Source organism: Myotis myotis, unplaced genomic scaffold, assembly GCF_014108235.1.
Source record: "Myotis myotis isolate mMyoMyo1 unplaced genomic scaffold, mMyoMyo1.p scaffold_m19_p_6, whole genome shotgun sequence".
NCBI classification, from domain to species: Eukaryota; Metazoa; Chordata; class Mammalia; order Chiroptera; family Vespertilionidae; genus Myotis; species Myotis myotis.
Window position 1 is genome coordinate 711,141 of NW_023416368.1, and position 26,967 is coordinate 738,107.

At 68.6% G+C, this 26,967-nt stretch overlaps 1 protein-coding gene across 3 annotated transcripts; it reads right to left on the reverse strand.

Annotated features, from left to right (window-relative positions):
- Nucleotides 1-1,229: 1,229 nt before the first annotated feature.
- Nucleotides 1,230-25,080, reverse strand: INTS1 (integrator complex subunit 1). Of its 3 annotated transcripts, none has more exons than XM_036313466.1 (46): nt 24,741-25,080; nt 24,130-24,423; nt 22,279-22,475; nt 22,009-22,146; nt 21,593-21,752; nt 21,341-21,446; nt 20,984-21,170; nt 20,757-20,902; nt 20,521-20,662; nt 19,545-19,721; nt 18,906-19,014; nt 18,600-18,720; nt 18,096-18,173; nt 17,428-17,585; nt 17,027-17,123; nt 16,220-16,311; nt 15,962-16,022; nt 15,150-15,347; nt 14,788-14,917; nt 14,425-14,604; nt 14,195-14,344; nt 13,539-13,829; nt 12,747-12,914; nt 12,443-12,554; nt 11,789-11,950; nt 11,233-11,379; nt 10,855-10,953; nt 10,589-10,713; nt 9,507-9,761; nt 8,989-9,148; nt 8,585-8,725; nt 8,150-8,321; nt 7,950-8,073; nt 7,487-7,617; nt 6,873-6,960; nt 6,567-6,778; nt 6,340-6,463; nt 5,177-5,310; nt 4,709-4,901; nt 4,105-4,232; nt 3,848-3,960; nt 3,045-3,158; nt 2,305-2,375; nt 1,799-1,890; nt 1,570-1,679; nt 1,230-1,481 (listed from the first exon to the last, which is right to left on the reverse strand). In XM_036313466.1, exons 1-46 carry the CDS (start codon nt 24,796-24,798, stop codon nt 1,366-1,368), a joined length of 6,561 nt encoding a protein of 2,186 aa, XP_036169359.1. In that variant the 5' UTR covers nt 24,799-25,080; the 3' UTR covers nt 1,230-1,365. The 3 variants fall into 3 exon arrangements, with proteins under 3 accessions (XP_036169359.1, XP_036169358.1, XP_036169357.1); XM_036313465.1 differs by having other exon boundaries at nt 11,789-11,947; nt 20,984-21,176; XM_036313464.1 differs by having other exon boundaries at nt 20,984-21,176.
- Between the last annotated feature and the right edge of the window lie 1,887 nt (nt 25,081-26,967).

The window sequence follows — 26,967 nt, forward strand, 5'->3', positions numbered from 1 at the left end:
CTGTGCTATGCGACCTGGAGCCTGCCCTTCCCTGGGCCGGGCTGAGCCTCAACCCCAGGAGTGGCCATCAGGGGCTTCTGTGTCCCGAGCGAGGTCCATGACACACAGGGAGGACGTGGGCACTGAGGGGCGCTGTAGGGGCAGCGGCCTGCAGGCAGACATGCCAGGGGCTCTGGGGATGGAAGCAGGGCTGCCTGGAGAGGAAGGGCCAGCGAGGAAGGAGCTGAGCCACCTGCAGTTGGGGAGGCACCTGCAGCCCCCAGGGGCTCTGGGTGAGGAGACCTTGTCCCGCCCCCCCAGGGCCATCTCCAGGACCAGTCTGGTCTTGTCCCACTCGGCCAAGGCTTCCAAGGGCCTGGCCCGTCTTTAGCCACAGCGCCTCCCAGTGGCCCAACTGAGCAGGAGCCTGGGGGTGCAGGTGGACCTGGAGCCAGCGCCTGAGCCCTAGCAGGCCCTGAGCGGGGCCAGGGGTCCGAGTGCTCGGCTAGCGGGGAGCCGTGGGAGGTAGGATGGTGGCCTCTGTGCCGGGAAGATCCTCGGCCGCTGCGGGTGAGGGTGGGCGGGACGCAGTACCCACAGCGAAGGCAGGGGAGACCCGGAGAGGCTGGTGCAACCGGGGACCCAGGCCTCACTGGAGCGCTGACCTGGCACTGGCCCCCGCCGTGCGCCCCAGGCCCTGTGGTGGGTACGGACAGGAACTGCTCTGCACCTCTGCCCTCAGCCACACTGGAGGTGGGCCTGCTGGCCCCGGCCTCCTGACTGGGGTCCCGTGTGGAGGGCGGAGTCACAGCTGACCCCGCAGGCCCGCTCCCTGCGCCCGAGGCCTGTGGCTTCTCCTCAGCAGGGCCAAGCCCGGACCGAGGACTCGGGGGGCCCAGGGACGGTCGCCTCTCCAGTCGCTGCCTGAGTGGAGAGGCTGAGGCTGTCAGCAGGCGGAGCCCTCCTGCCTCCAGAGGACCCGTCACCCCGCATGTCCACCTGTGGGGAGCAGGCTGGCCAGGCCACAGGCGGGGCTCCGCACCCCTAAACACCACACACCTCAGGAGACAAGCCCAGCAGCCAGCACTGAGGTCAGAAAGTTTCATTCGAACCTGCCCCTCACAGTCTCCGCTCAGCTGGCCAAGTCCAGTCACTGCAGGCCGGGCAGACCATCCCCCGTGGCCCCTTCCCCCCTCCCCCTTCCCGCGCTGCTGACCAGAGCCCTGGCCATGGACTGAGTGCAGCCCCTGCCCAGCCTTGGGCAGTCAGCCCCGCCCTGCCCACCCCCCAGCAGGAGGCCAGTGACCCGAGCCTTGGAGATCTGGGCTTGGCCTGGGGGGGCCTGGTGGACGCATCGAGGGCCAGGCCGCATGGGGGGCGTCAGGCTCACATCACCGCCTCCATGTGCAGGATCCGCAGGGCCGCGGAGATCTGGGGGCTCGTGTCCACCTGGCCGTACATGCCCACCAGGAAGGCGCGGTGCAGCAGCATGGCTGCGTGCTCTGGGGAGACAGGACTGCGGGTGGGCCACAGGGGCAGGGCCACAGAGGCGCCTGGGGGCAGGGCGAGGCGGGAAGGGGCAGCACGCACCTTGGCAGAGCAGGGTGTATTCCGGCAGGTTCCGGAGGGCCGTCTGCGCCACCTCGAAGTCCCGGCTGCCCAGGCAGTACATGAACGTGGGCAAGAAGTCGGCCGCGATGCTGAGAAGGCATGTGCTCAGTGGGCACCTCCCCTCCACGCCCAGACGGCCGAGGCTCCAGACTCCACTCCAGAGCTCACGGCTGGCCCCGCCCCCCACTCCTCCCCCCACGCGGCTCACCTGGGATTGTTCTGGATGGAGCGCAGGGCCAGGCTGAAGGCCAGGCTGCGGCACGCCTCCTCCTCGGAGCTCATGAGCCGCTGGAGGTTGGTCTGCAGGGCAGGGCAGGGGCGGGGTGTGACCGGGCGGCCTGCTGTCCAGGCACAAGCCCTCAGCCCCCAGGGTCACGGCCTCCTGACGCCGTGCACTGACAAAGACAACGACAACAGCAGGGAACCCTGCCCCCAAACCCCCCCCCCCCCCCCGGTGCCTGGCCAGCTCTGGGGCCTCAGGCCTGCCGGTGAGCCCCCGAGCAGAGCGGTGGCCCTGCGTGGTCCATGCTCGACCGTGGGCATTGGGGGCCGGGCTCAGACACGCGCTGTCCCACCCCCAGGGCTTCCCCGCCAGCGCCCACGTGGGCGTCTCCATGCCGGCTTGCGGACGCGGGCACAGCACGAGCTGCTGACACCCCAGGAGGAGCCGATGGGGGGCAGCAGGTCGGCCCCCGGGAGGCCTCGCTCACTCACCGAGAAGAAGCCCAGGATCTCGGGTCTCCGCCGGGACATCTCGTCTATGTCACCCAGAACCTCCAGCAGGTCTGTGGGGGCAGGGGTCACACGAGGGGGGCGGCTGCAGCAGGACCGGCCGGCAGTGCCTCGTGCCACCCGCCAGCAGGGACAGAGGTCAGGGGCATCCCAGGCGCTGGCCTAGCTCTGCGGGCTCCCTGGGTGCAGAGTGCCCATCCCTGGAGCCCCCGCCTCCTGGAACCTTCTGCACTGTCCTCGGCGCTGGGTAAGGCCCGGGGGGGAAAGCACCCCCCCGTTCCGCTGGCCAGTGACCAGCCACGGCACCGGCCAAGGGGGGCTTTCAGGGGTGCACACCCTCCCCGAGCCGCTCCAGCCCCGAGGGCCAGGGATCTGCATCTGTGCCAGGCTCCTCAGACGCCCCACCCCTCCTGCCAGGTGGCAGCTCAGCCCCAGGCACACGTCACTCCCAGGCCTCCCAGCACCACCCCCGGGTGCCAGCAGCCCGAGGCCCCGGCCCCGAGGCCTCCTCTCCTGCAGACGCCGCCAGCCGCCAGCTCCCCTTTGCCGGTACCTCCGCCCCCCCACTGCAGGGTCTCCCCAACCTCCTTTGCCTGCAGCCGGCTGCCCTCCCTCCAGCGCCCTCTGCACCCCAGGAGGCAGCAGGCCCGCCCCTCCCAGGCCAGCAAGGCTGCTCTTCTGGGCGCCCTGCAGGGAGGCTCTAGGCCCGGCCCCAGCCTCACCCTCGACGGTCTGGCCTCGGGACAGCCTCTTCATGTAGGGGGCCAGCTCAGCTGCGGTCAGCGGGGTGAAGAGGGAGACGCTGACCAGGGGCAGGGAGCCTGCCGAGCTCTCGTCTGGAAGACAGGAAGCCAGGCCTGTGGCTGCAGACACACGGCTGTCCCGGAATGCTGTCTACGCAGGGCCGCCCGGAGGGCGGTCAGGAAACACCCACATCGAGGCTGCAGGACCCGTGGGTACAAGCGGGTCGTCCTTGCCCAGCAGCCCCCGAATCACAGGCCAGAAGGTACCCCCCCAGCAGAGCCAGGTGCTCAGCAGTGTATGCAACAAGGAGCCAAGGGGGGTGCCTGTCACCTGCTGCTCCCTTCCTGTGCTCTCCTGGCATACAGCAGGCGCTCAATAAAGGCACCTGAGTGCTGGGCTCTGTGCTAAGTGCTGCATGGACTGCCGCGAGCCACACTCACACCCGCGATGGACAGCAGAGCAGCCCTGAAGGGCCAGCGCCTGTGGGCTCAGTGGTCACTCGCTCACTCACCAACTGGTCGGGGACGTGAGGAGCGCCGCTGGCCTGGCCTGTGGGGGCCGCGTCACTGTCGCACGTGAGTGCCAGACAGAACAGTGGGGGGCCTGGCCAGCTTCCATGGTGGGGCGGGGTGCTATGGGGTCACACGGGCCACAGCACCCCTCAGTGCTGCCTGCACATACCCGACTGGGGCCGCCGCCCAGGGACACCTGAGCCAGTCTAGGGCTGCTGCTGCTGGGGTGGCCAGGCCTGGAGCCTCCCCAGAACCCTGGGCCCACTCACCCTCTCCCTCCTCGTCCAGGCCGTGGTCGGCTCGGCCATCCCTGCTGGGCAGGCTCAGCCCCGCGAGGAGGGACTTGAGCATCACCAGGTCACTGCTGTCGAAGGACAGGTCGCTGGGGAGAGCACAGGCGACTGTGAGGACACGGCTCCAGGTGTGGGGGGGCGGGCAGGGCCCCGACCCCAGGAGGCAGCAGGTCTGTGACCTGGCCGCTGCCCGCCTCAGGATCCCCGGGCCACCCACGGCCACGTGCACTCACTGGAGCGCGTCCGCGTGCTTCTGCAGGAAGGCGGCGGCTGCCGGCGCGTTGCAGGTGATGTACTTGTGGGTGAACTGCACGAACTTGTTGAGGAATGGGGCCAGGTGGCGTGAGGACTTCCTGTAATTCTGCAAAGGGGCCACCGTGCGATGCAGAGCTCGGAGCCGAACACGCCCGCCCAGCCGTCTGCCTCCCAGGCCTCCCCAGGGACCCTGGGCACCATGGCCACCACCACCTCTAGCCACTGGGCTTAGGTGGAGGGTCCCGAAGGGTCAAAGGGCCTCGTCCTTCATGACCTCCGTGCAGACAGGGAGCCGTGACCACAGGGCCACAGGCTCAGCAGAGGCACAGCGGGTGCACAGACGCAGCCCTGAGTCCCCACTGTGTTTGGAAAAACGAGGGGTTTGCCCAGACCTCTGAGAAGTGGGGGCCTTCCCAGGCGCTGGTCCCCAGGGGCAGCCAAGGGGCTCTGCTTTCCCGCAGGGATCCCAGGAGCCCCCACCCAAGGGCCTGGCCTGGGCGGTGAGAGCAGCCGGAGGAGCTGAATGGGGACTGGTGGGGGCAGCTGGCTGAGGAGGGCGCGGGCGCGCAGGGCGGCACCCACCAGCAGCAGGCGGATGAAGGAGCGCAGGCAGTCCCACAGCGCCCCCTGGTGCTCGCTCTGGAACACCTGCGGCTGCAGCAGCTCCAGCACGCCCAGCACGTGCAGAAAGAAGGTCAGGTGGTTCTGCTGCCGGAACTCCTGGAAGTTGAGGTGGGTGCGGCCGTGCAGGAGAGCAGCGATCATGGGCAGGTGCCTGGAGACAGGAAGTGCGCTGGGTGGTTTGCCCGCCCGCCACTGGGCAGACCCCACCAGAGTCGGCTGGACGCCCAGCTGATCTGAAGTCTGGCCCACCGTGCCTGGCCCCAGGCCTATGAGGAAGTGCAACGTGCCCGCGCCCTGGTCTGGGTGCCCCTGCCCTCCTGCCGAGGCCCAGTTGCTGGGCTCCAGGCTGGCCAGGCTGTGCATGTGCCCGCACCAGCTGTCAGCCCAGACCTGCTCTCAAACGGCACCGGGAGTGGGGGGCCGTACCTGAGCAGCAGGAGGGGGTGAGCCACCGCCAGCTTCCGACAAGCCATGTTGGCGTCAGCCACGCGGCTCTCGGACGCCCGGGAGTCGCTGGTGTCGGCGAGGAGGGTGATGAAGCGGTGTGTGAGCACATCCAGCTGGGAGGAAGGGGTCAGAGGCTGGGCTGCTGCCTGCAAACCTCACTGCCCGCCCAGAGCCTGTGCCCCTGAAGGAGCTGCAACAGGGCACCACGGGGCGTGCGGGGTCCGGGGCCAAGGTCCCCGTCCTCCAGGACCGGGCAGGCCAGCAGTGACCAGGGAAGCCTTCCTTCCCCCAGTGTCCCTGCAGGTCGGCATGCCCCAGCCAAGGTTTCCAGACAAACACACACGCACACACACACGCTTGAGTCAACCCCTTTCCACAGAACAAACGCTCTCACTTCTGCCGAAACGACCTGGCGAGCGGGGGAAGCGTATGCTGTGCGTGGGGCGTTAGAGACGTGCACAGAACAGGGGGGGGGGGGGGGGGGGGAGCGTGGCCAGGAGACAGCCGCTCCTCCCGCGCCAGGACGGGGTGCGGAGGCCCCACCCACCTCCCCGCCCACCCCCAGAAGTGGAGGCAGGTGTCCCCGCAGGGCCCACCAGAGGCGGACAACAAGCAGGTGGGCCTGGCCCATGGCAGAAGCCACGCAACCACAAAGAAACGCACCACCCATGCAGCTGTGGCCTGCGTGGGTCTCAAAGGAACTACACTGAGTGACAGGAGCCCGCCCAGAGGGCGCACTGAGTCTGTCGACAGAAAGCACAGCTAATGCGCGGGGAGAGCGGAGGTGACGAGGTGACGGGGAGGGGCAGAGGTGCCCCGGGCGAGGGCACGCTTGCTGGCTGTGCGCCGTCTCAGGGCACACGTCAGACCTCACCACCCACGCCACACGCCCTGGGCCGGGTCCCTCACTGAGGAAGGACGGGGCGCAGGAAGACACAGGTCTCTGCTCCACACCGAGGGCCTCTAAGGGGAAAAGCCACATCCAAGCGCCTCCACATGGCCGCAGGCACAGGCTGCAGGCACGACCCCGCCTCGCACCGGATTCCTGCTTGTTTTCAAATCTGAGAAGACGTGTCCCTCTGTGTCCTGTTCGCGTGCCCCCCTCAGAAGCAACAGACGCAGCGAGCAGGGCGTCGGCTCACCTTGCAGATGCTGCTGGCGGTGGCGCCCACGCTGCGCAGCAGAACCTCGGGCGCGTGCACGCGGAGCTCTGGCCGCTGCAGGTAGAGCTGCACAAGCAGGTCCTGGCAGCGCTGGCCTGGCAGGCTGGGGACGGGGTAAGGGGGCGGTGAGGGCCAGGGCGCCTCCTGCTGCCGGAGCCGAGCCAGCTCACACTGTGGCGCTCCCATCAGCACAGGGACACCCTCACCTGTCACCCCACTGCTGGATGCAGCCGGTCAGGTGCGCCGTCACCTTCCTGATGCTGTCGTCGTCCCCACGGCAGCAGCTGAGCAGCAGGGGCAGCCGGGCCTGAAGGAGGTCGCCGTCCTGGCTCCTGGTCTCGGCCTCGGCCAGGATCAGCTCCACCAGGCCCAGGAGCTCAGGGGCCTGGACCTGCAGCGCCAGCTCCTCCCGCCGCTTCTGCAACGGGCACCCAGTCAGCCAGCCCCGGATGGACCAATGGGCTCGCACGCGTGTCACCCCATCCCGCAAGCGGGTGCTCCCCATGACCTGCCTGAGGGGTGCGCTGGTCCCTTCCCTGCCAGATCCGAGGCACGTGGATGCAAGCCCAGAGGAAGTCCAGGGAGGCCGAGGGGTCAAACCTGGGGGAGCAAGGAGCACGAGGCCATCCGTTTCTGGGCACAGAAGGAAAGCAGGGCAGGGGCAGACGGAGGAGACAAGCTCCTTGGGAGGACACGGTTAGGCCACCACACTCCCAGGGGCTCCTGATGAAGGGCCCAGATCAGCAGTCCTGCCTGACCTCTCCCTGCCCCACACTGACCCTGCCCACCCCCGGACTTGCCAGCCACAGAGGGTCATTTGGTGCCCACGTGGCACAGTGTGATGACAGCCGTGGGCGTGACCTGGGGAGAGTGGGCTGCTCCGGCCTGGCTGCCTGCCCTGGTGGTCACATGCAACAGGGACACTGGGCCAGCGTGCTCTGTACCCCAGGAGGCGATGCCCACTGACAGGCCCCTGCCTGGGGCAGTGGTGCAGCCAGGGCTGGGCGAGAGCTGCAGGGCCCGGAGGAAGGAGGAGGGGAGGTGCTGGGTCGGATGCCCGAGCCTCGGAGCCGCGTCCCCGCCGGGCCCTGGCCGCTGGCTGGTGGCCGGTGGGAGGAGGGCTCACCTGTGCTCCCGGTTCTTGCCCAGCAGGACCCGGATGCACTGGTGCAGCGTGGACCAATTGGACTGGTGCGTGAGGAGGGCCAGGAGGTAGGGCCGGAAAGAGGGCACCTGCGGGCCAGGCTGACCTTTGCCCTGGGGAGGAAAGAAGCCTGGTGGGCCCTGCCCGAGCAGCAGAGGAGCCATTCCCAGGAGGCGGCAGTGGCCGCCCCTCCCTGCAGGGCCCGACACCCCCTGCTCAGAGGACCCGTCCCCACAGCCACAGCGGCGCTTCGCTCCTGTCTGTCAGCCATGGCACCGCCAAGTCCCCTCTGCGAGCACCTGGGCCCACAAGCACCGACCCTCCCAGCTGAGTACCCAGCAACCAGATCTGGCCGGTCGGTGTGAAGGGCTTGGAGGGAGCGTGGATGAGAACTGGGCCTCGGAGTGGCCAGGGCCCTGGTGCCGGTCCTCGCCGCGCAGCCCACCTTGCTCCGGGAGAACAGCAGCCTCTGCTGCAGGTCGGGGCAGCTGCCGATCACCTCGGGGTCCAGCGTCTCCAGCCAGTCCACCAGGAGCCCCGAGCAAGGCCCGAGCCGCACGGCCTCCAGGCTGCAGAGAGGGGAGGGGACTCAGTGACGCCCTTGGAGCTGCCCATCAGACCTGCCTCCCCGCAGCGCAGGCTCACCTACTGCCATCGGTGTCCTGCTGCCCCGCGGCCAGCGGCTCCTCCTCCTGCAGCAGCAGGGAGCTCACCACCGCAACCGGCCTGGAGGCCGGGAGGGCAGAGGCGGCCGAGAAGAGCGCCGTCAACAGCTCCTCCAGGTGAGGCGACCTCACCCTGATCAGGCCCCGCAGGACTGTGGCAGGGACAGAGGCGATCGGTGTGTCATTCCAGCTTCAGATGGAGCCGGTGGCTCTCAGACCACCTGACTCCAGACGGACAGTCCCCGATCCTGTGCCAACAGGGGCCGGTGTGCCAGCCCAGGCCGGCCAGCAGTGGGTGCAGCTTGGGACCTGCCTCAGGGTGAGAGCTGGGGAGCCACAGGACTGGCTCACGGTGTTGGGTGGGGACCTCGGTGGGGGCAGCAGGGGCGCCAGGGGTCCTCACAGGCCCACATACCTTTGCTGATAAGCTCAGGCTCCACACCACACTTCTCCCCGGCCCTCAGGGTAGCAACGAGGGCCCGGACGGTAGAGCTGACCACCTCCATGTCCCCACGGAAGGCCAGGGCCTCCGCCAGGTGCAGGAACCCACTCCGCACTGCAGGAACACGCCTGTGTGACCCCGGGCCTGGCGTGGCCTCTACCCCCACCAGTCAGCCTGGTCTGTCCAGAAGCCCCTGAACTGCCGACCCCACTTCCCTCCCTGGGAGCCTCCCCAAAGCCCTGCCCTACATGGCCTGGGCTCGCCCACAGGAGCCAATCGGGCCTCAGGGCACGCAGGCCGGAGCACACCGCTGCCTGTGCTGGCAAGGCCGTCACTCCCCACGGACCAGCACAGGGCTCAACCCCACCCGCCCTCACCGTCGCTGATCCTGCGCTGGGCCGAGTACTGCGTGGCAAACAGCTTGAGCTGGGCCTGCAGGGGCCCGGCCTCCACGCCGGGGCTGTCCAGCCACTGCAGCATCTGCATGAGCACTTTGAGGAAAAGCGACGAGAAGCCAGAGTCCTGGGGCACGCAGCGCTGTGGGACAACATGGCACATGGCTACGCCGCTCAGGGCCGCCCAGGCTGTGGCCGGGGACACGGTCACAGCACCTGTCACAGTGCTCCCCAGGTGCCCCCGGGTCTCAGTCGTCACCGGAACACCATTGTGGGCCACTGGGGGCAGCAAGGGCGGGGAGATTAAATGAACGTAATGGGCAGAGACACAAACGATAAGATACACTGGCACGTAAACCTGAGCAGGTGCGGCGACTGGCCAATCAGTGCGTCCAGGTGGGAGGCACTCGGCAGACACCACCCCTCGGCTCCTGGCTGGACACTTCCAGGGGTGGGGGGGAAGGACGACCGCCCAGCCCACCCCCGTGCAGACAGCCCACCTGGTATTGGCTGAGCAGGCGCAGCAGAGGGCAGGCCAGGAAGTGGTGCCGCTGCATGGACACGGCCAGGGCGCCGCCGTGCGGGGAGTTCAGCAGCGAGGCCATGGCCTGCAGCAGGCGCACCGCGACGCCCGTCCCCTCGGGGCTCCCCTGGCGGACTCGCGCCAGCTCCTGGCCCAGGGCCTGCTGCAGCGCCAGGGCCACAGGGCGGGCGCTGGAGAGCTGCCACCGTGGGCCTGGGCTCAGCGGGAAGACCTGGGCAGAGGAAAGGCAGTGGTCGGCACAGGTGCGGCCGAAAGGGGCCCTCAGCCCTCACCCGTGCCCATCACGACCACGCCCCCCCCTCTTGGCCAGAGGCCAGTCCCTGCAAGGCTCTCCGTCCAGGGAGGGCCAGGGCCTGTGTGGGGACCCCAGCTCAGGAGCGAGAGCACAGCGAGCACACCGCCCTCGGCCCTCCATCCACAGGGCGGCCTCCCCCGGCGGGAGGTGCAGGGAGAGTGCGAGCGTGCGAGTAGAAAGGTGGTCCTGCACCTGGTAAACACGGCTGCACGTGGAGGGAACACACGGACACGGGACCACCACCGCGGGGCTCCTGTCCATGTGTGGCAGGAAGAGGGAAAGCACGGACACAGGAGTAGAGGGAGGGCGGGGCAGAGAGCGGGCCCAGGGCCTACAGTCAGCCAGAGGCAGGCTGCACGCTGAACGCACTAGAAATCGCCAAAACACACTCTGGACACAGCGTGTCGCACTCGAGCCCCTTCTCAATAATGACGCAAAGGCACAGGCACGGCCACGCCTGTGACATGCAGGCTCGTAGGACACACGAGGGCAGGTGCCCGCTGGAGCCAGGCCAGAGGCCGGCCACTGCTGCTGGGCGGTGGTGGGAGCCATGGCACCTCAGGGCCGTTTTCAACACCGAATGCATCTTACAACCACCCAGAGGCGGGCCGGTTCTGAGCCTGCTGTTCTGGGGGAGAACACGGGGACACCGGGAGGGTCAGCAGAGTCTCAGGGTCAAGCCCTCCCGGGCAGGAGAGGAACAGCTGGGACGCCGGCTCTGAGGCCCGGCAGTGTGGCCGCACCTGCAGGAACATGCTGGCCAGGTCGTCCTCGGGGCCGAGCACCCGCACCTGAGTCATGGCCCGGATCCTGCCCTGGCCCGGAGGCGGCTCCGGGCTGCTTTTGGGTTTGGGCGCCTCAGCACTGTCTGCGGGAAAGGGAGGTGTCGGCTCAGAGTCCCCGCCTCGCCAGGCCCCGCCCGAGAGAAGAGCAGACGTGGGGCCGGGGGCAGGAGCCCAGACGCTGGCTAGCAGCCACCATTTCCCCTGGGTCTGGGCTGGGCTGGTACCTCGCCGCGGGGGCAGGGAGGCCGTGAGCAGGGAGTGGAACGTCTGGCCTCCGGACGCTCCTCGCTCGTGCTGCACCTCCACCAGGTGAGCCATGTAATCTGTGAAGCAGCAGCTGGGCGTAAACACCATGGGCAGAGCTGGGCCCCACCCCACCCCACGGGCCCGCCAGCAGCAGTAGTGCTGGGTACCCCCATCTAAGGGCGTGCTAATGCCCAGCTGGCTCGATGGACAGGGACGGCCTGGCCTCTCCTGACAACCCCAGCCTCTACTCCTGCTCGGAGCTACAGACCCCCTCCCCTGCCCCCTCAGATCCCAAGCCCCGGGCTGACCGCCAGGTCCCGGACACTGACTGGCCAGTGCGGGGACCCAGTCCTTACTCTTGTCCATGATGTTCTGCTCCAGGGTCTGGGGGTCGTGGGCCACCGCCTGGTCCAGGTGCTGCAGGAGCTTGCTCATGCTGGACACGGGGATGCCGAAGGACTGCACGAACAGCAGCAGCTGCTGGGGCTCCAGGTCCTGCAGGGCTGAGGCCACACTCACTCAGCCAGCACCAGGGGCCGGTTCTCCCGCCCCGAAGGCAGTCGAGGTGCAGCCGGGTCGCACGCATGCTCCACGCTGTGTACCAGCCCCGTGGCTTCTGGCCTCTTGGCTCTGAGCTCCCCAGCACCCCCCGTGGCTCCCGAGCCTCCCACGGGTCCAGGCTCCTTCAAGCACATCCTCCTCCCGTCCGCCCAGGCAGCCACCACTCCCTAAGCTGCTTCCTGCGACCAGCCCTGCCTGCACCGCCCAACGGACATCTTCCAGCACCAGGAGTGGCCCTGCCTTCCTTCCCCCTCCAAGTTCCGGGTGGCTTGGTCCTTGTCCCCACAGACGGCTCACGCCGGGCTCTCTGCGGGAGCCTCCCTCCCCCGCCCAGCCCAGCCCAGGCCATACCGGCGTCCACCAGCCGCGGGACCTCGGAGCGGATCATGCGCAGCTTCAGCCAGTCGGGCAGCAGCAGCGCCTCCTCGGATGTGTCCACCAGGAAGGCCGTGGGCAGGGGCTTCTTGTCGGGGAACCAGATGTCCAGCAGGGCCTGGAACTCCTCGTCACCTGCTGGGGAGAGACAACAGGGTCAGCAGCAGACACGGCTCGGCCGAGGAGCCCCGGCCCCGCGCACTGAGGCCAGCGAGGGGAGCCCAGGCAGGGGGAGCAGGTGCTTCCTCGTCGCGTCCGGGAAAGTCTAGGATCTGGGGGATCGCGGAGAGTCAGCTGAGAGTGGACTTGTCCTTCGTGAAACCCCGTTTTCCTGCTGGGCCGGGAGAAGGGGCGCGAGCACAGGAAGGCACCCGGGCGCTGCCCATGGGCATCACATAACCACAGGCCAGTGTGACCGGGCAGTGAGGAGTCACGGCCTGTCCATCTGTGGTCTGACCGTGTGGGTGCTGCTGTGTACCCCCCAGAAGCCTCTGGACAGGCAGGGAGAGGACTCCCCAACACGTCCACTCCAGGGGACACCCATGAGGGCTGGGCCCTCCGACTCTGCACCCACGAGGGGGGCAGGCTCCCCGACATGAAGCAGCAAACCCCCCCCCACAGGCTGCTCACCACGGGGCGGCCCCAGCGTCAGCAGGATGACCATGGCGTGCACCACCAGGATGTGCATGGTGGCCGTCTCCCCGCTGCTCCAGCGAAGGAAGACCTGGTCCTGCGACTCCGACTGCAGGGAGAGGAGGCGTGAGGGCGGGCGGGCTCCGGGGGCGGGCGGGCTCCGGGGGGCGGGCGGGCTCTGGGGGGCGGGCTCTGGGGGGCGGGCGGGCTCCGGGGGCGGGCGGGCTCTGGGGGGCGGGCTCTGGGGGGCGGGCAGGCTCCGGGGGCGGGCGGGCTCCGGGGGGGCGGCTGCCTGCCTTACCCAGCTGTACACCTCCTCCCCCTCCTTGCTCTTGCGCATGCGCCGGACGTAGCGGGAGAAGATGGAGAGCAGCGCGGCCAGCACAGCGTCCGACTCGGCGCTGCAGGAGCGCTTGGAGAAGAGGTGGGACATGATGGTGGAGCGCTCCACGATGAGCCGGGCCACGTCCTGGGGGAGCAAGCCGTCAGGGGCTCCTCTCACGCAGCCAACAGCCAAGAGCCGGGCACCAAGGCTGCCCCGGACACCACACCACGCTCAGCCTGGTGCCCACGGCAGGGGAGGAGTGCCGGCACAGGGCCTCTCAGACACACGGACAAGAAGTGCCAACAGGGCTGGGAGGAGAAGGGCAGGGCCCCGGCACTCCCTGGAGGGGACACAGTCCTGACAAGAGCCACCCACCCAGCGTGGAGGGGGTCCACGAACACCATCCCACCAGCGACAGGAGGGTGAGACCTCAGGACCCACAGGGGAGGCCGTGCACCGTGTGCTGGACCCCGGCAACGGCTCCGCCCCGCAGGGGACCGTGCTCTCCGTGAGGCCCTCATCGCGGGCTCGCTCGCAGGAGCCCACTGGGTCCCAGAGCTGCCGCCAGCCCCTGGGAAAGCAGATCCACGGAAACGAGAGGACAGACGTGGGCCCTCCCGGCAGCATGCAGAGCAGCCAGCACGGCCCAAAGCAACAGGGCAGCCAGGCCTGGGGCCATGGCGGCTCGTCGGGCAGCAAGCGGCCCGATTCCCCCGCCCCTGCTGCCAGCTCTGAACGAAGGTCCCGCCTGGAACCAGAGCCCCTCACCAGCGCCAGGTCGCTGTGCGGGCCCTGCTCCTCCACGGGCGTGTGCTGGGACAGGTAGACCAGGTAGGCGCTGACCGTCTGCGGGTCGGTCTCCATGTGGACGGCCTGCTGCAGCGCCAGGGCGGTGGAGGCGCTGACGCTGTGGAACAGGGGCAGCCGGGGCAGGTCGCGCAGCAGCCACTGGTAGCCCTGCAGCGTCTCCGCATCCCCCGAGTCCTCCTCCGCTGGGGGCTCCTTCTCCTCCCCGTCCCGGTCACGCAGGCTGCCCTCCGACAGCACCAGGGACAGGCCCTGCAAGCAGACGGGGGTCAGCGGGCCTCCACCATGCCTCCGCAGGGCACCCCGATGGGGCAGAGGGGGGGACGAACAGGCTCCCAAAGCCCAGGGCGCACGCAGGCTGCCACGGACGGACTGTGTCCTGTTAGAGCTGCCCCAGCAGAGAGAGCAGTACATGCACGTGTTCAGCAGCCCGGAGACACGCACGCCAGGGTCCCAGCTGCCCGGGAGGGACACGGGGAGAGGGCAGAGGCGGGTCTGGGGTGTCACCAGCACAGCCCTCCTGTGAGAACCAGGCAGGAGACCTGGTGGGCACGGCCACCGGCTGGGAGAGCCGCTTGCGGGGTAGCGTGCACAGGACAGCGGGCGGCTGCGCTCACCTTCATGGCCAGCACCCGGGAGGCCACCTGTGAGGAGCCGAGGCGCCGTAGGAAGTAGTCCAGCACCTCGCACGTGGTCTGCTCGTCCGCCTTGGGGCCCAGCAGCAGGTCCTGCAGGCGGCCCAGTAGCTGCTGCTGCTTCTGTTGCCTCTGCGGGGACAAGGGGAGCTCAGGGCGGGCAGGGGAGGGAGGGGGGCAAGAGGGGGACGGGGGGAGGGGCCAGCACCCACCTGCCGCTTCTTGGCCTTCTGTTCCTTGCTCCCGCCCTCCTCCTCCTCCTCCCCAGAGGCAGCGTCATCAGCAGCGTCGTGCAGCAGGAACTCGCACAGGCACTGCACGGGCAGCACGTCCAGGGAGCCCTCGCTGGCCTGCACCAGGTCAGCCAGCCAGGGCATGGACTGAGAGGAGGCCTGCAGGGGCCAGGACGCAGCTCCTTCAGCTTCTGGCCGCCCTCGTCCCCTCCCCACCCCTCGCCCAGGCCCTGTCCCTGCTGCCGTGCACGCAGTCCTGTCCGGCCCTGCCTGGCATGGGCTCACCAGGGCAGGGGTGCGGCAGCCCGGCAGGGCCCGTCCACCCGCCCCACCCGCACTCGCCTGCCTCTGGATGATGTTGAGCAGGAAGTCTGGGTTTCGGCTCCGACACAGCAGGTGCCCGAGGCGCAGGGACTGGTTGAGGCTTTTCACTTGGTCTAGGATGTGAGGGGGCGGCCTCCGCGGGGGCCCCCTGCGAGCCCAGAGCACACGGGAGAGGCCGGTCACACAGCCCCGGGCAGCAGAGGTGGGGCCAGGACGCCTGCTGCCCGAGGCTCCCTCCTCCCAGCCCTGCCGCTCTCAGCCTCCCCAGGTCACGGGTCTCAGGGCGACTCCCCCTCGCCACCCCCATCCCGCCCCTTCACCCCCCACCCCCATGCCAGGCTCCGTCAGAGCCGAGGGCGGGGACTCAGCGCAGCTCATACTGGGGGTCGAGGCTGGTGAGCTGCGACAGGAGGAGGCTGCTGCTCTCGGTGATGGTCTGCTTGGTGGAGGCGGCTGCCAGGTGCCCCTCAAACGCCAGGATCTCCTGCTTCTCCCGCTGGGAGGTCTGCAGCTCGCGGTTCAGCATCTCGGTGCGGGTCTCCTCGTCCGTCAGGGTGCACGGCGGGTAGGAGTAGTTGCTGAGGCCAGAAGGGAGGAGCGGTCACCAGGCATCAAGGCGCTCAGGGCCCGCCTGGTGCCCAGCTTCAGCCGTCAGGCCCCACTGGGAGCCCCGCAATCCAAGTCAGACGTCCGTACGGCAGCCCGTGTTTCCGGAGCCCAGGCCTGGCTACCCGCTCGCCCTCCACACAACAGCCCAAGGTGTGCAGAGCCGTGTCCCCAGCCCGGGCCACACGCAGAGCCGCACACAGCGCCGCTTTCTGGGCTCACTGAGGAGCGAGCGAGTGAGGCGCTCAGGCTGAGCCGGGCCTGCCGTGCAGAGGCGGGTCACCTGTCGGCCCCCAGCAGCTTTCACACCTGCTCCTGACAAGCCACCTGGTCTCCGTCGGCCTCACCCGGTCCGGCCCCCCATTCCTCTCGGTTCTGTCCTACGTCACATCACCCTCTGCTTGACCCCACGCGTGCCCCCAGGCCGACCCTGCAGCCAGGAGGAGGGAGTAAAGCTCTGGAGACGAAGACTCAGAAACTCGAGCCCACAAGGAACAGGGACCCCAGCGCAGGTCGGCTGGCGCTCCTCCTCCCGGCACAGACGGCCGCCCCTCAGGGTCCGTCAGCCGCGGGTGAGCCAGCGTACTTGGTCATCACCATTTCCATGAGCATCTTCAGCGTGGGGTACTCCTCCCAGGCGGCCAGACCTGAGGGCAAGGAGACAGCAGGTGGCAGCCGGACACAGCACCCCCACTTAGCCACCACCAGCACCCGGGATCCCCGGGCCCCCTTCCCAGCTCGTGATCCAGGGCCCAGCCTGCTCCCCCCAGGTCCTGACAAGCCAGACGCCCAAAGGAAGAGCCGCCGACGCCCAGCCAGGATGCGCCGTGCGCCGAGCGCTCACCGATGTTCTCCGGGTTGAACGCAGCGACAACCAGCAGGAGGGGCCAGGCCTTCCAGTAGAGGGTGGAGATGGCGAGGTTGGGAGGCTGATACCTGAAACACAAGGGCGTCGACAGCCAGCCTCAGCCACATGCGTCAGCGACGAGCCTCAGTCCAGGCCGGGCGGCTTCCGCACGCATCAGGGACTGACCAGCTCGGCAACTGCTTTCAAGTTCACAGCCTGGGCCTGGCCGGTTGGCTCAGTGGATAGAGCGTCGGCCTGCGGACTGAAGGGTCCCTGGTTCAATTCCAGTCAAGGGCACAGGCCCAGGTTGCGGGCTCAATCCCCAGTGTGGGGTGTGCAGGAGGCAGCTGATCAATGATTCTCATCGTTAATGTTTCTCTCTCTCTCTCCCCCTCTCCCTTTCTTTCTGAAATCAATAAAAATGTTTTATAAATAAATAAATGAATAAATTGCACAGCCCGGGCTGTGCCTCACTGTCTTTAGGGGGAGGTTCTAAAATTCAGGGGTGGCGACGGTTGCCCAGCCTGTGGACGCACTAAAACACTGAGTCACGAACTTCAGACGAGGGAAGCACAGTGGCTGTCCACACAGGGCTGCGGGAGAGAGCAGCACTGTCCAGTGACAAAGCGTGCGTGTGACAACACAGGGCAAGCCTGAGGCCCGAGGGAGAACAGGGCCCCTGAACCCCAGGGCGGCAGGAAAGCGCCTCGGGCTCCAGTGGGCTGGCTTCACGCTTTAGCCCCTGGGGGAGGGAGGGAGCGTCAGGGCAGAGCGAGGGGACCCGGACCGGGCGCCCAGGCCTACCCCGGGGGCAGCTGGATGTTCTCAGGGTGGTGGTAGGTGCACAGGTTCAGGACGGCATCAAGCAGCTGGACCCGCTCCACCTTCAGCACTTCCACGTCTGAAACGCAAGGCCCAGAGCCCGTCAGTGGACACCGAGGCCCAGGGTCAGGCCGCGGCACCAGGAGCAAGAGGACGGGCCTGCTCCCAGAAGCTGGGACGGAGGGAGGACTGACGGGCACCAGGAGGAGCCACCCTGGGGAAACGGAGGCAAGCGTTCACTGGGTGGCGCCTGAGCCGGTCTGGCGAGCAGGCAGGACTGCTGGGGGTAGCAGCACAGCGGGCAGGGGGAGCTGACCTGAGTGAGAGCCCCTGGTGGGCGGCCGGCGCCCACTGGGCCAGGACAAGCCCCGAGGGACCCTTACCGTCCGCCTGCACGGCCGCAGCTCGCTTCACCAGGTGGTCAGCCAGCTCCATGGCGTCCGCGGGGCCAAGCGGGAGCTCGCGGGACAGCCCGATGACCAGGATGCGCATCAGCGTGTCCTCCAGGATGGGCACCTCAGAGCACAGGCGGAGGAAGAAGCTGTGGGGGAAGCAGGGAGAGGCTGGGCTCGGGGGGGCCAGCCAGACTGGCAGGTGACCCCAGTGCCAAGTGCCAAAGGGGCCACCATCCCCTCTCCCGGCCACTTGTTCCTGAGGCCTCTGGACACGGCCTGGCCTCCCAGGGAGGAGCGTGAGAAGGTGCCGGCCCTTCGGGGCTCAGAGCGAGGGGCGGCCAGCAGAGCCTGCGAGCCCCCAAATGGACGGGGGAGTGTGCGGAGCGAGCTGCATCAGCAGCAGGGACTGAGGGGGGTGCCCGGGGCGGGGGCGCTGGGCTCGGGGGAGGCAGAGCGGGACTGCCCGGGGGGAAGGACGCGTGCGCAGCGGTTTGGAAGGAGGGCGGCCGTTTGGGAGCCACCAGGGGTCGGGATGGGAGCCCCCGGCGGAGCTCCACCTCTGGGAGAGCAGGTGGCACAGGAGGCGGCGGGCGGGGTGCGTGGACTCGTCCTGGAGCAGACCCGCCCGCCCGCCCGCCGCCGGCACGCACGCTCACTTGCGGTCGCTCTCGGGTGGCCAGTTGTCCCACTTGTAGTAAGTCTCCGGCTGCTCGGTGAAGAGCACCTTGTGGAGGCTGCGGGGAGGCAGGCAGAGCCGTCAGGGGGTGCCCCAGGGCCCTCCCAGCCGCCCGTCAGCTCCAAGGCGGGCACGTCCCCCAGGGGCGGCTATTTCCTAAGGCCTGTGACGCCCCACGCCTTCCCGAGAGCCGGCAGCAACCACGACAAGCAGCCCCGACAAGGCCCGCGGGCTGGCAGGTGACGGGGTGTAGACATACCCCAACCCCAGGCACAGGGGACCCCACCTCCACCCTGTCCGGAAGGTCTGCCCGAGGTCACAGCACAGGGTGACCCCATGTCAGCAGCACGAGGGGCTGCTGCTGCCCACTGGCTCCTCTGAGGCTCGCGTCAGCCAGTGGCCACATCCACGGGGACAGACAGGCTCCTGCGTGGCCGGCCCTGTCCCTCCCGGTGCCATAAGGGCAGCACGCCCCAGGCCGCACCAGTGCACGTAGTCCTTGGGGGCCATCTTGCTGATGGAGGGGACGACGGTGTGCAGCCACCAGACCGCGTCCCTCTGGATGGCGGCGATCTGGTTCTGGAAGGAGCGCAGCACCTCGAGGTCTGAAAGGGACACGCAGGTCACCGGGGCGCCTGAACGCAGCTCACGGCCACCACGCCTCCCAGGGTCAGGCTGGCACGGGGAGGGAGGCCTGGGCCCTGGGGCATGGCCGGCAGCCCCAGGAGTACCCCTGCACCCTGCTGTCTCCGACCGGGACCCCGATAGTCAAGCCTGGCCCGATCCTTACTCTTCTTCTCTCCCTTGTCCCAGGCGATGCCGGCCTCCTTCACCTGGGCCGTGATGCCCAGCATCATGGACACGGCCAGCACGTCTGTGATGTGCACCACGAACCGCTCCTGCAAGCACAGCCCAGCACAGCGGCTTACACCCAGGCCTCACCCCAGGCCTAGCACACAGGCCGCTGGACAGGACACCGGTCCATACGGTGCTGGGAAAGCCCATCCCAGGAGAGGGCCAGGCGGGAGGAGGTCAAGGGACCAAGAGCCTGTGGGAAGGAGATGCAGCCAATAGGGCTGGACAAGAGCCTGCCCCGGAGAAGCGTGCACCACACGGCCCTGTGCCAACTCGCCTGCGTGGCATTTGACATCCTCCACACCGGCCCCAATCCCTGCGTTTTAGCATCACCTCCCTCCACCCCGTCGCTCACTCTAAATCCCACCCAGAGCAGACCCAGCCCCCAGTCCCCATCCCCTGGCTCCCTGGCCCACCAGCTCCCATCTGTCCCCACCTCCACACCCAGCCCAGAGGGGTCCCTGGCCAGCCCCTCCCTGGTCCTCACAGGATGGAGCCCCGGTGCCCCCTGGGACTGGCCGCTGCACACGTGGGCACTGTATGTAGCTGAGAGGCAGCGAGCGTGAGCGCCCACCTTGAACTCCATGTCCAGGTACTGCGGCTCCTTGCGCTCCTGCATGAGCCCCAGGCAGAAGGCCTGGAAGTTGATCTCGTGCTTGGTCTGTTTGATGATCTCCCGCAGCAGGGCCCGCGAGGCCCGCAAGTAGTCGTCCTTGTTGGTCAGCAGGTCCTGGAACACCATCGCCAGGAACTGGGGAGAGACCAGCAGGAGCTCAGCACCAGCGCCCCAGGCCCGCCCCCAGGGCCTGGCTCGGCCCTGCCAGAGCCCCCAGCCCTTCCAGGACACAGTGCCGCCTGTTTTTCCAAAGCCCCACAGGGCGTGCGAATGCGCAGTCACGCCCAGCGTGGACCCACCCCGCCCGATCCCAGGCCGCGGGACGAGCCTGTGCACTGCACAGCCGGCTCGAGAGCAGTGCTGCATCGTATTCGCCCCCCGCCGGCAGCTGCCCTGTGGGAGCCGGTCCCTGCTCAGTGAGGGGACAGATGACAGCAGACACGGGCTGCAGGGCACCCAAGCCCTCGGGCTGAGCAGCCGGCTCAGCCCCACACTAACTCCAAGCAGACCCCTGGCCACCACCTCTCCTGACAGCGGCTACAGGACGAGAGGGCAGCCGTGACGTCTGGCAGTGTCCGCGCGGATTTTTTACACACAACCAAGTGGTTCAAAACCTGGCACGTTAGTCACAGGAGTGTTGTTCTTAGGTCTCCTCAGAAGGGACACTGAACACAAGACTCACTGCTGGGCCCCAGGCCAGTGCCAGGAGGGCGAGGGACACGTGAGGGACACTCTGGAGCTGAGTGCGAGTCAGACAGACTCAAGTGCTCCCAGTGCCCTGGGCACGGCCCGCCACCCCTTCGCGCGTTCTCCCACGCGCTGGGCGCCACACGCGGCTTCGGCTAAACACCTGGCTCGGCGAAGAGGCCGGCGCCCTCTCCAACCCGGCGGTGGGTCCCAGGCGGAGGCACGTGACGCACAGCGGCCGCCCTACCTTGGGGGCCAGCTCCGCGCTGTGCTGCAGCACTGTGTACAGGATCTGCATGTTGTTCGGGTTCCGGGCGTTGGACAGCTCGTTGAAAATCACGAACTTGATGGTGGTGCCCAGGTTGTCCTTGTGCGCGTTCAGCAGCTCCCTGGACATGGGCCGAGCAGATGGGCGGCGGGTGAGCACGAGCCGGGCTGCCCCAGGCCCCCCCCCCCCCGGCCACCCCCCCGCCCCGACCGCACCTGATGCAGAGCATGTAGTGGTTGAGGAGAACCTTGGGCTTGAGGCGGATCTTGATCAGGTGGGAGATGACGTCCATGTCCTCGGCGCCGTGCGTGTTGCAGTTCATGCACACGGACATCAGCAGGTCCTGGGCCGGCCGCGTCAGCTGCAGGGAGGCCGAGTCACCACCAGCCCCGAGACTCGGCCACAGGCCGGGCCCAGGAGGCGACCCGTGTGCCGCCCTCACCTTGGGGTTCTGCAGCCACATCTCCAGCTTCTGCACCGTCATCAGCCGCACTTCCTTGTACCCGCAGGTGGAGGTGAGGAGCCGCAGGAGGTTCCGCGAGACGTTGTCGATGGGCTGGCGCCGGTTGAGCTGGTCCCGCAGCATGTCCAGAACATACTCCTCCACGCTCTCTGTGAGGTCTTCATACCTAGGCCAGAGGGGAGGAAGGGAGGAGGCAGGAGGGAGGGAGGGAGGGCGGCTCTCCTCCGAGCCCACCGCCTGCCTTCCAGCCAGACAGCCACACACACACACACACACACACACACACACACACACACACTGACACACACTCACAGCTGGGGCCAGGCCGCACCCTACCTGGGCATGAGCTGGCCCTCCTGCTCCGGGCTCAGCTTCTCCTCGGCAATCAGCAGCTCCGTCTGGCTGTCCTCCTCCTCAGTGAGGGAGGGGTGCGGGCTGCTCCCTGTAGATGGAGGCCTCATGGAACACGCACCCGCCTGTCCCGTGAGCACCTACTCCCCTAATGCCGGGCTCCCTGGCGGGAGTAACCCCAGCCCCCCCTTCCGCTGAAAACCCCGTTCCCTCCCCAGCCGGACCGGCTTCTCTCACCAGCACTGAGGTCCCCTCCGCTGCGCCCAGCCTCCCCCTGCAGGAGCATGCTCTTGGGGGGCATCCTGGTGTTGAACGCCGTCTGGATGTTGTCCACGAACGCCTTGCAGTGCGGGCTGTCCACCCAGATCCGCTCCCCCAGGGAGTCCTCAATGTACACCTGCGGGGACAGAGGCTGGCGTCCAGGCCCCCGGGCAGCTCGAGCGCTGGGCCGCGGGGAGAAGCAAGGCAAGTGCTTTCCCACACGCTGCCAGCCGCCTGGAGGGGGCTCCCAGGAACCCGCCAGCGGCCCGTGCAGGAGAGAAGACGTCCAGGGCCATCGGACAGCCACCCCCGAGGGAACACTGTTTGCTTCTTTCCCCTCCGCTCCCGGGGCACTCGGTCCTCTTCACCCCAAAGCAGTGGTGGTGACTCACCTTGACAAAGATCTCGGGCCAGTTCTCGTCCTCCTCGTACGCGGCCATGAGCAGGCTGCAGGCCAGCACGGACACCAGGCTGTTGCCCTTGGCCTTGAAGTTGATGGAGGCGTCCCGCCGCAGGAGGCTGCAGAGAGCCTGTAGGAGACGGCGCGCGGGTCAGCCTCGCCTGCACACGGGCAGAGCCAGCCGCTGGGGGGAGGGTGTGCGTGTGCGTGGCTGGGAGGGGGCAGCCGCACAGCCCTCGGCCTGCTCCCCCCGCCCCCTCACCTCGATGACCCCCTCTGTGGCGAAGATGTTGGGCTTGGTCTTGGCCAGGTACATGAGGCTCAGGTACAGGGCGCTGTCGGGCTTGGCCCGGGTTGCCTTCAGCTGCTTCACGGCCCCGCACAGCACACCCTCGATCCTGTCGTCGTTGCCCTCCAGCTCGGCAGCCTCGATCTCGTCCAGCAGCGCCGGGGGCGGGACTGCGGAGCAGGAGGCGCCGAGGCTGCCCATCAGGTTCCCCCCAAAGCCACGGGCCCGACCGCCCCGCAGCGAGGGTCTCGGGCGATGGCCCCGCTGGCTGCTCCAGGAACAGCAGTCCCGGCAGGTGGGGGCAAGGCAGGGGCTCGACCACTCCCGGTCGAGCAGGACAGGGACGGCCAGGCAGGCGCGGTGCCGATGGCCCACGTGGGGACCAGCCACCTCCTGACCTCCCTGCCTCCCACACCTCCCCCCGACTTGTCCCGCAGCACATCTGTTTTTCTACAAGTTGTTCAATCCGTCCCAAGTTTTCAAATTAGTTAGCACAATGCCATTCAGGGCCTTACTGCTCCTTCCAGTGGCGGGGGTGGTCTGTCCCTCGTGGTTACCCCACCCCCGCAAGGCGCCTGCTTCAGTGTCTTTGCAAAGAGCCCTTTGAGTTTCATCCGCTTGTTCTCTTAACTTCCCCCGCTGCAGACTCAGCCCTGGCACCTGCTTCCCCAGAGTGTCGTCTGACCTCCACCCTCACTGCCCCGCTTGGTGCCCACAGGGCGGGTCGGAAGGGCTGGGAGTGAGCAAGGTCCCGCCTTGACGACACCCTCAAGGCCGGACATTAAACAGCGGAGCAGCCTCCTCCCTGTTCTGCGGAAAACGTGCCCGGCTGGTGCGGCTCCGCTGGCTGAGCGTCTTCCCGGCAACGAGAGGTGGCCCTTCAATTCCCAGGCGGGCACAGGCCCGGGGGCTGGGCTCCATCCCCGTGGGGGTCGTGCAGGAGGCAGCGATCGATGTTTCTCATCGATGTTTCTCTCTCCCTTCCTCTCTCTCTCTCTCTCTCAAACCAATAAAAAACTATAAAGTCGGTTACCATCCAGAATGTTCTTAAATAACCACATTTCACTTTTATCTTCACAACCACCTTCCAGGGAGGTGATGCTAAAAACGAACGGAGCTCAGGCAGTAAGGGAGCGTCGCAGCCTCAGCCCTGAGACGCTCAGGCTCCGCCAGCGCGAGTGGCCCAGGTGAGGCCCCTGAACGAGGGTCAGGGGCCGGGGCAGCTGTCGCCTGACTCACTCCCAAAGCTGTGTCCCCGACCCTGCGGTCCCCGGGGTCCCTAGTGGCACCGAGTCCAGCGCAAGCCTCCCCCCACCGCCGGCCTGGGCCCTGACCCCTGACCCCTGCGTGCGCCCAGCGTCGCTGTTCCCCGAGCACAGCTCCAGCTGCCGGGCGGGCGCGGGCCTCCGCCTGGCGGTCCTTCTCCAGGACCTCCTGCCTGTGAGCCCTCCGCCCTCCATGGGGCCGGGTTCCCACTGCAGCTCCCTGGCGGCCCCTCTCCAAAGCTGCCAGCGAGCACCTAGACGCCCAACCTCTGCGGCCCTTGACAGCTGACAGATCTGACCTATGGGTCACGGAGCCACCAGGTAGAATCCATGGGGATGGGAGGCAGGAAGCGGGGCAGGCTGGGCTGCAGAACTGGAGGCTTTGTGTCAACAACAGGACCCGGGGCTGTGCCTGTCCTGGTCACCGCACCCGACAGAATTCGGAGGCACAAGAGGTGCAGCCCCGCCCCCCCCCAGTGCTGGCCTAGAAGTGGCCCCCGGATCCCGGGGGAGGGACGGGGTGGGCGACATCCTCAGGGGAGTCTGGGCTCCGACTGACCTTCGATGGGGACCACGGACGGCTCTTTAATCGACGGAGAGATGGCGCGCTTTTCCGCCACCGCGGCCTCGGCCAGGCGGCCCAGGGCACTCAGCGGGGGCGTGGCGGGCAGCTTGGGGCGCTTGGCCAGGCCGGGCAGGGACGAGGCTCCGGCCAGGGCGGCGGCCGCCGCATCCCTCTTGCGCTCGGACGGCAGGCCGGGGGGCGCGGGCTTCAGCAGGGCCGACGCCGCTTTGGAGTCGCTGGCCTGGCCCTTGGAGCCCAGGGCGATGAAGTCGCCGGGCGGAGGGTGCCCTGCGGGGGGAGGGGGGACGTGTGCGCCTTCACCCAGCGGCCGGGGCGGGGGACCGGGCCGGGCCCCACCTCCCGCCACCTCGGGGGCCCAGCGGGGGCCCGGGGCAGGACACGGGCCACGGGGTCCCCGGCGGATGCCGAGGGTCGGCGCCGCCTGCCAGCCGGGCACCGGGTCTGAGACGGGGACTCCGGGCACCGAGGCCAAGCTGCGTGCCCGCGGCCCCAGCTGGCAAAGGGCGAGGCCTGGGTCCCCGCCGCCTCCCGCAGCCCGTAGCGGCCACGGCACCGGCGGGCGCCGCCGCAGGGGGAGCGCGCACCTGAGGTCTTGGCCGCGGCGCTGGGCCTGCGCACGGCGGGGGCCTTGGCGCGGTTCATCGCGTCGCCTGCTCGCCGCCCCGCGCGGGGCCGTCACCGGGGGACAGCGGCGCCAGGCGAGCGCTCGCCCGCTCGCTCATTCATTCCTCCCGCGGCCACGCCGGCCTCGGGCCGGGGGCGAACGGGCCCCGCCGGGCGGAGCGGGCCCGAAGGAGCCGCGCGAGCGCCGCCTCAGAGCCGCCGGCTGGGGGGGGGGTCGGGGCGCCGGCAGGCGCGAGGCCCCCACCAGCTACGCACGGCACCGATCGCCCCGCCGCTGCCACCGCCAAGGCTCTACCCCGGAACCGGAAGCCGACTTTAGCGAATCAACTTCCGGAAAAACCAGAAGCAAAACAACGCGGCGGGGAGGGCGGGCACGGAGGCGAGAGGGGCTGCGGCGCCTGCGCGGGGCCTGCAGCGCCCTCTGGCGGCGGGAGGCTGGCGCTGTCCCGCAGCCGCGGGTGTCTGTCCGGTGGCCTCGGGGTTCTCGTCTACATGCGGGACCTTCAGAGACCTGCTCTCCCATTTGTGGGTCCCGGGGAGGCTCTGGGTCCCCACGTGGGAGGCAGGAGGGGCCCAGGGGACACAGTCAGAGCAGGAGGGATTTGCCAACTCCAGCGGGTCCCTGGGCATGGAGGCCGCCCCTCATCACAGCCTGGGGCTCCTGGCCTGCGCGGGGGTCACTGTCACAGTGACCCAGCCGCCTCCTCTTCTTGGGGGTCTCGGGCCATCCTAGGACCTCAGCAGCCGCCTCCCCACCAGGAGTAAGGAACCTGGAGCAACAGCCTGGCCCAAAGCCCGGCCCTTGCCCGCGACCTCCTCTGGGGGAGTCATGGGGTCCCTAAGAGCTGACGCCCCGCATGGCGCATGGGGGAGCGGGACCCCAGGGAACCGAAGCCGCCGGGTCAGAGCTGTGAAACGGTGTTCGGATCTGCTGGCGGGGCTGGGGGCTGGGGTGAGAGGTACCAGGGGGTCAGTGTGCATGTGGCGCGGCTGGCAGGGTCACCGTCGGGTGTCCAGCAACTGGACGGGTCAGTGCAGCCCCCGGGCGTCCAGAAGCTGCTGCCAAGGGCCGGACAGCTGGGGAGGAAGCAGTTAGGGCCCAGCACGTGGGCGCGGCCACGTCGCTCTAAACGTGGACAGAGTGGCCTGGCCCGCAGGGCCCAGGGTTGAACACCCACCTGTGTCCCAGGAGGCTCATCATGGGTCTCCCTCTCCCTCTCCCTTCCTCTCAAAATCAATAAAAATGTTTCCGGTGGACCAAGTCTGGGCAGGACACCCAAGCGGTTCCCGTGGTTACGCGGAGGGCAGGCCACGCAGCCAGCGCCCGTGTTCCGGGTTTGCAGTTATGGAAATCGCTCCCGTGGGAAAAGCAGAGTGCCCTGCCCCGGGCTGTCCCAGCCTCCCCTGCCCAGCACAGGTCCGCGCGGTCCAGGCCCACGCCCGCCCCTCCTCCCGCTCCTCCGCACGATCCCCCACCCTCTCCCCCCACAGCCTCCTCCTCCTCCCACCAAGCCCAGCCTCCAGCTCCGCCCCCTCCTCCGTGAAGCCCTCCGGCCTCCGGACCCTGCGGGCAGTGGCTGCTCTCCTGCGGGCACCTGCACCGACGTCAGAGCCGTTCACTGTGCTCACGGGCAGTCTCCCCGGGACTGTCTCACAGACCGGCCGGGAGGAGCCCAGGGTGCAGGGGTCAGGGTGCGGGGTCAGGGTGCGGGGTCAGGGTGCGGGGGGGTCGGGCGGGATCTCTCCCTCATGGGATTCTGAGGCGGCAGCAGCCCTGGGGCTCAGATCGCAGGGGAGGGCTGCCGCCTGGGGCTCAGCCTCCAGCACAGGAAGGGGGAGCGGCCCGGGGCCTCCTCCACGGCAGCCGGTGGGGACCCAGGGCCCCGTGGACTCACGCAGGTGTCCCCGTACCTGTGACGCGCCCCCCAACAGGCGCCTGAACACCGGGCGTTTATTCTCTGATGGTCCCGCGGGTCTGAGACGGCGGCGGCGGGGGGCTGCTGCGTCCAGAGGCCCCAGGCTTCCGGCGGGTCACCTCAGCCTGAGACCCTCACCTGGTTTCTACCTACCAAGGACCAAGGCCTGTTCTCTCAAGACGGTCCATCCTGCAGCCAGGGGGGCCCTGCAGCTCCACCGTCCCCCCGCTGTCCCCCCCCCCCCGCTGTCCCCCACGTTCCCAGAACTCGC

Bases quoted from the DNA above. Each gene is read 5' to 3' on its own strand.
- INTS1 (XM_036313464.1), bottom strand. From the start codon at position 24,798: ATGAACCGCGCCAAGGCCCCCGCCGTGCGCAGGCCCAGCGCCGCGGCC. The intron at 19,015-19,544 runs GTGGGCGCTCAC...CTGTGCTTGCAG, and splicing joins ACCTGGACATGGAGTTCAAG to GAGCGGTTCGTGGTGCACAT. The intron at 8,074-8,149 runs GTGAGCCTGCGC...CCCTCTCTGCAG, and splicing joins CAGGACACCGATGGCAGTAG to CCTGGAGGCCGTGCGGCTCG.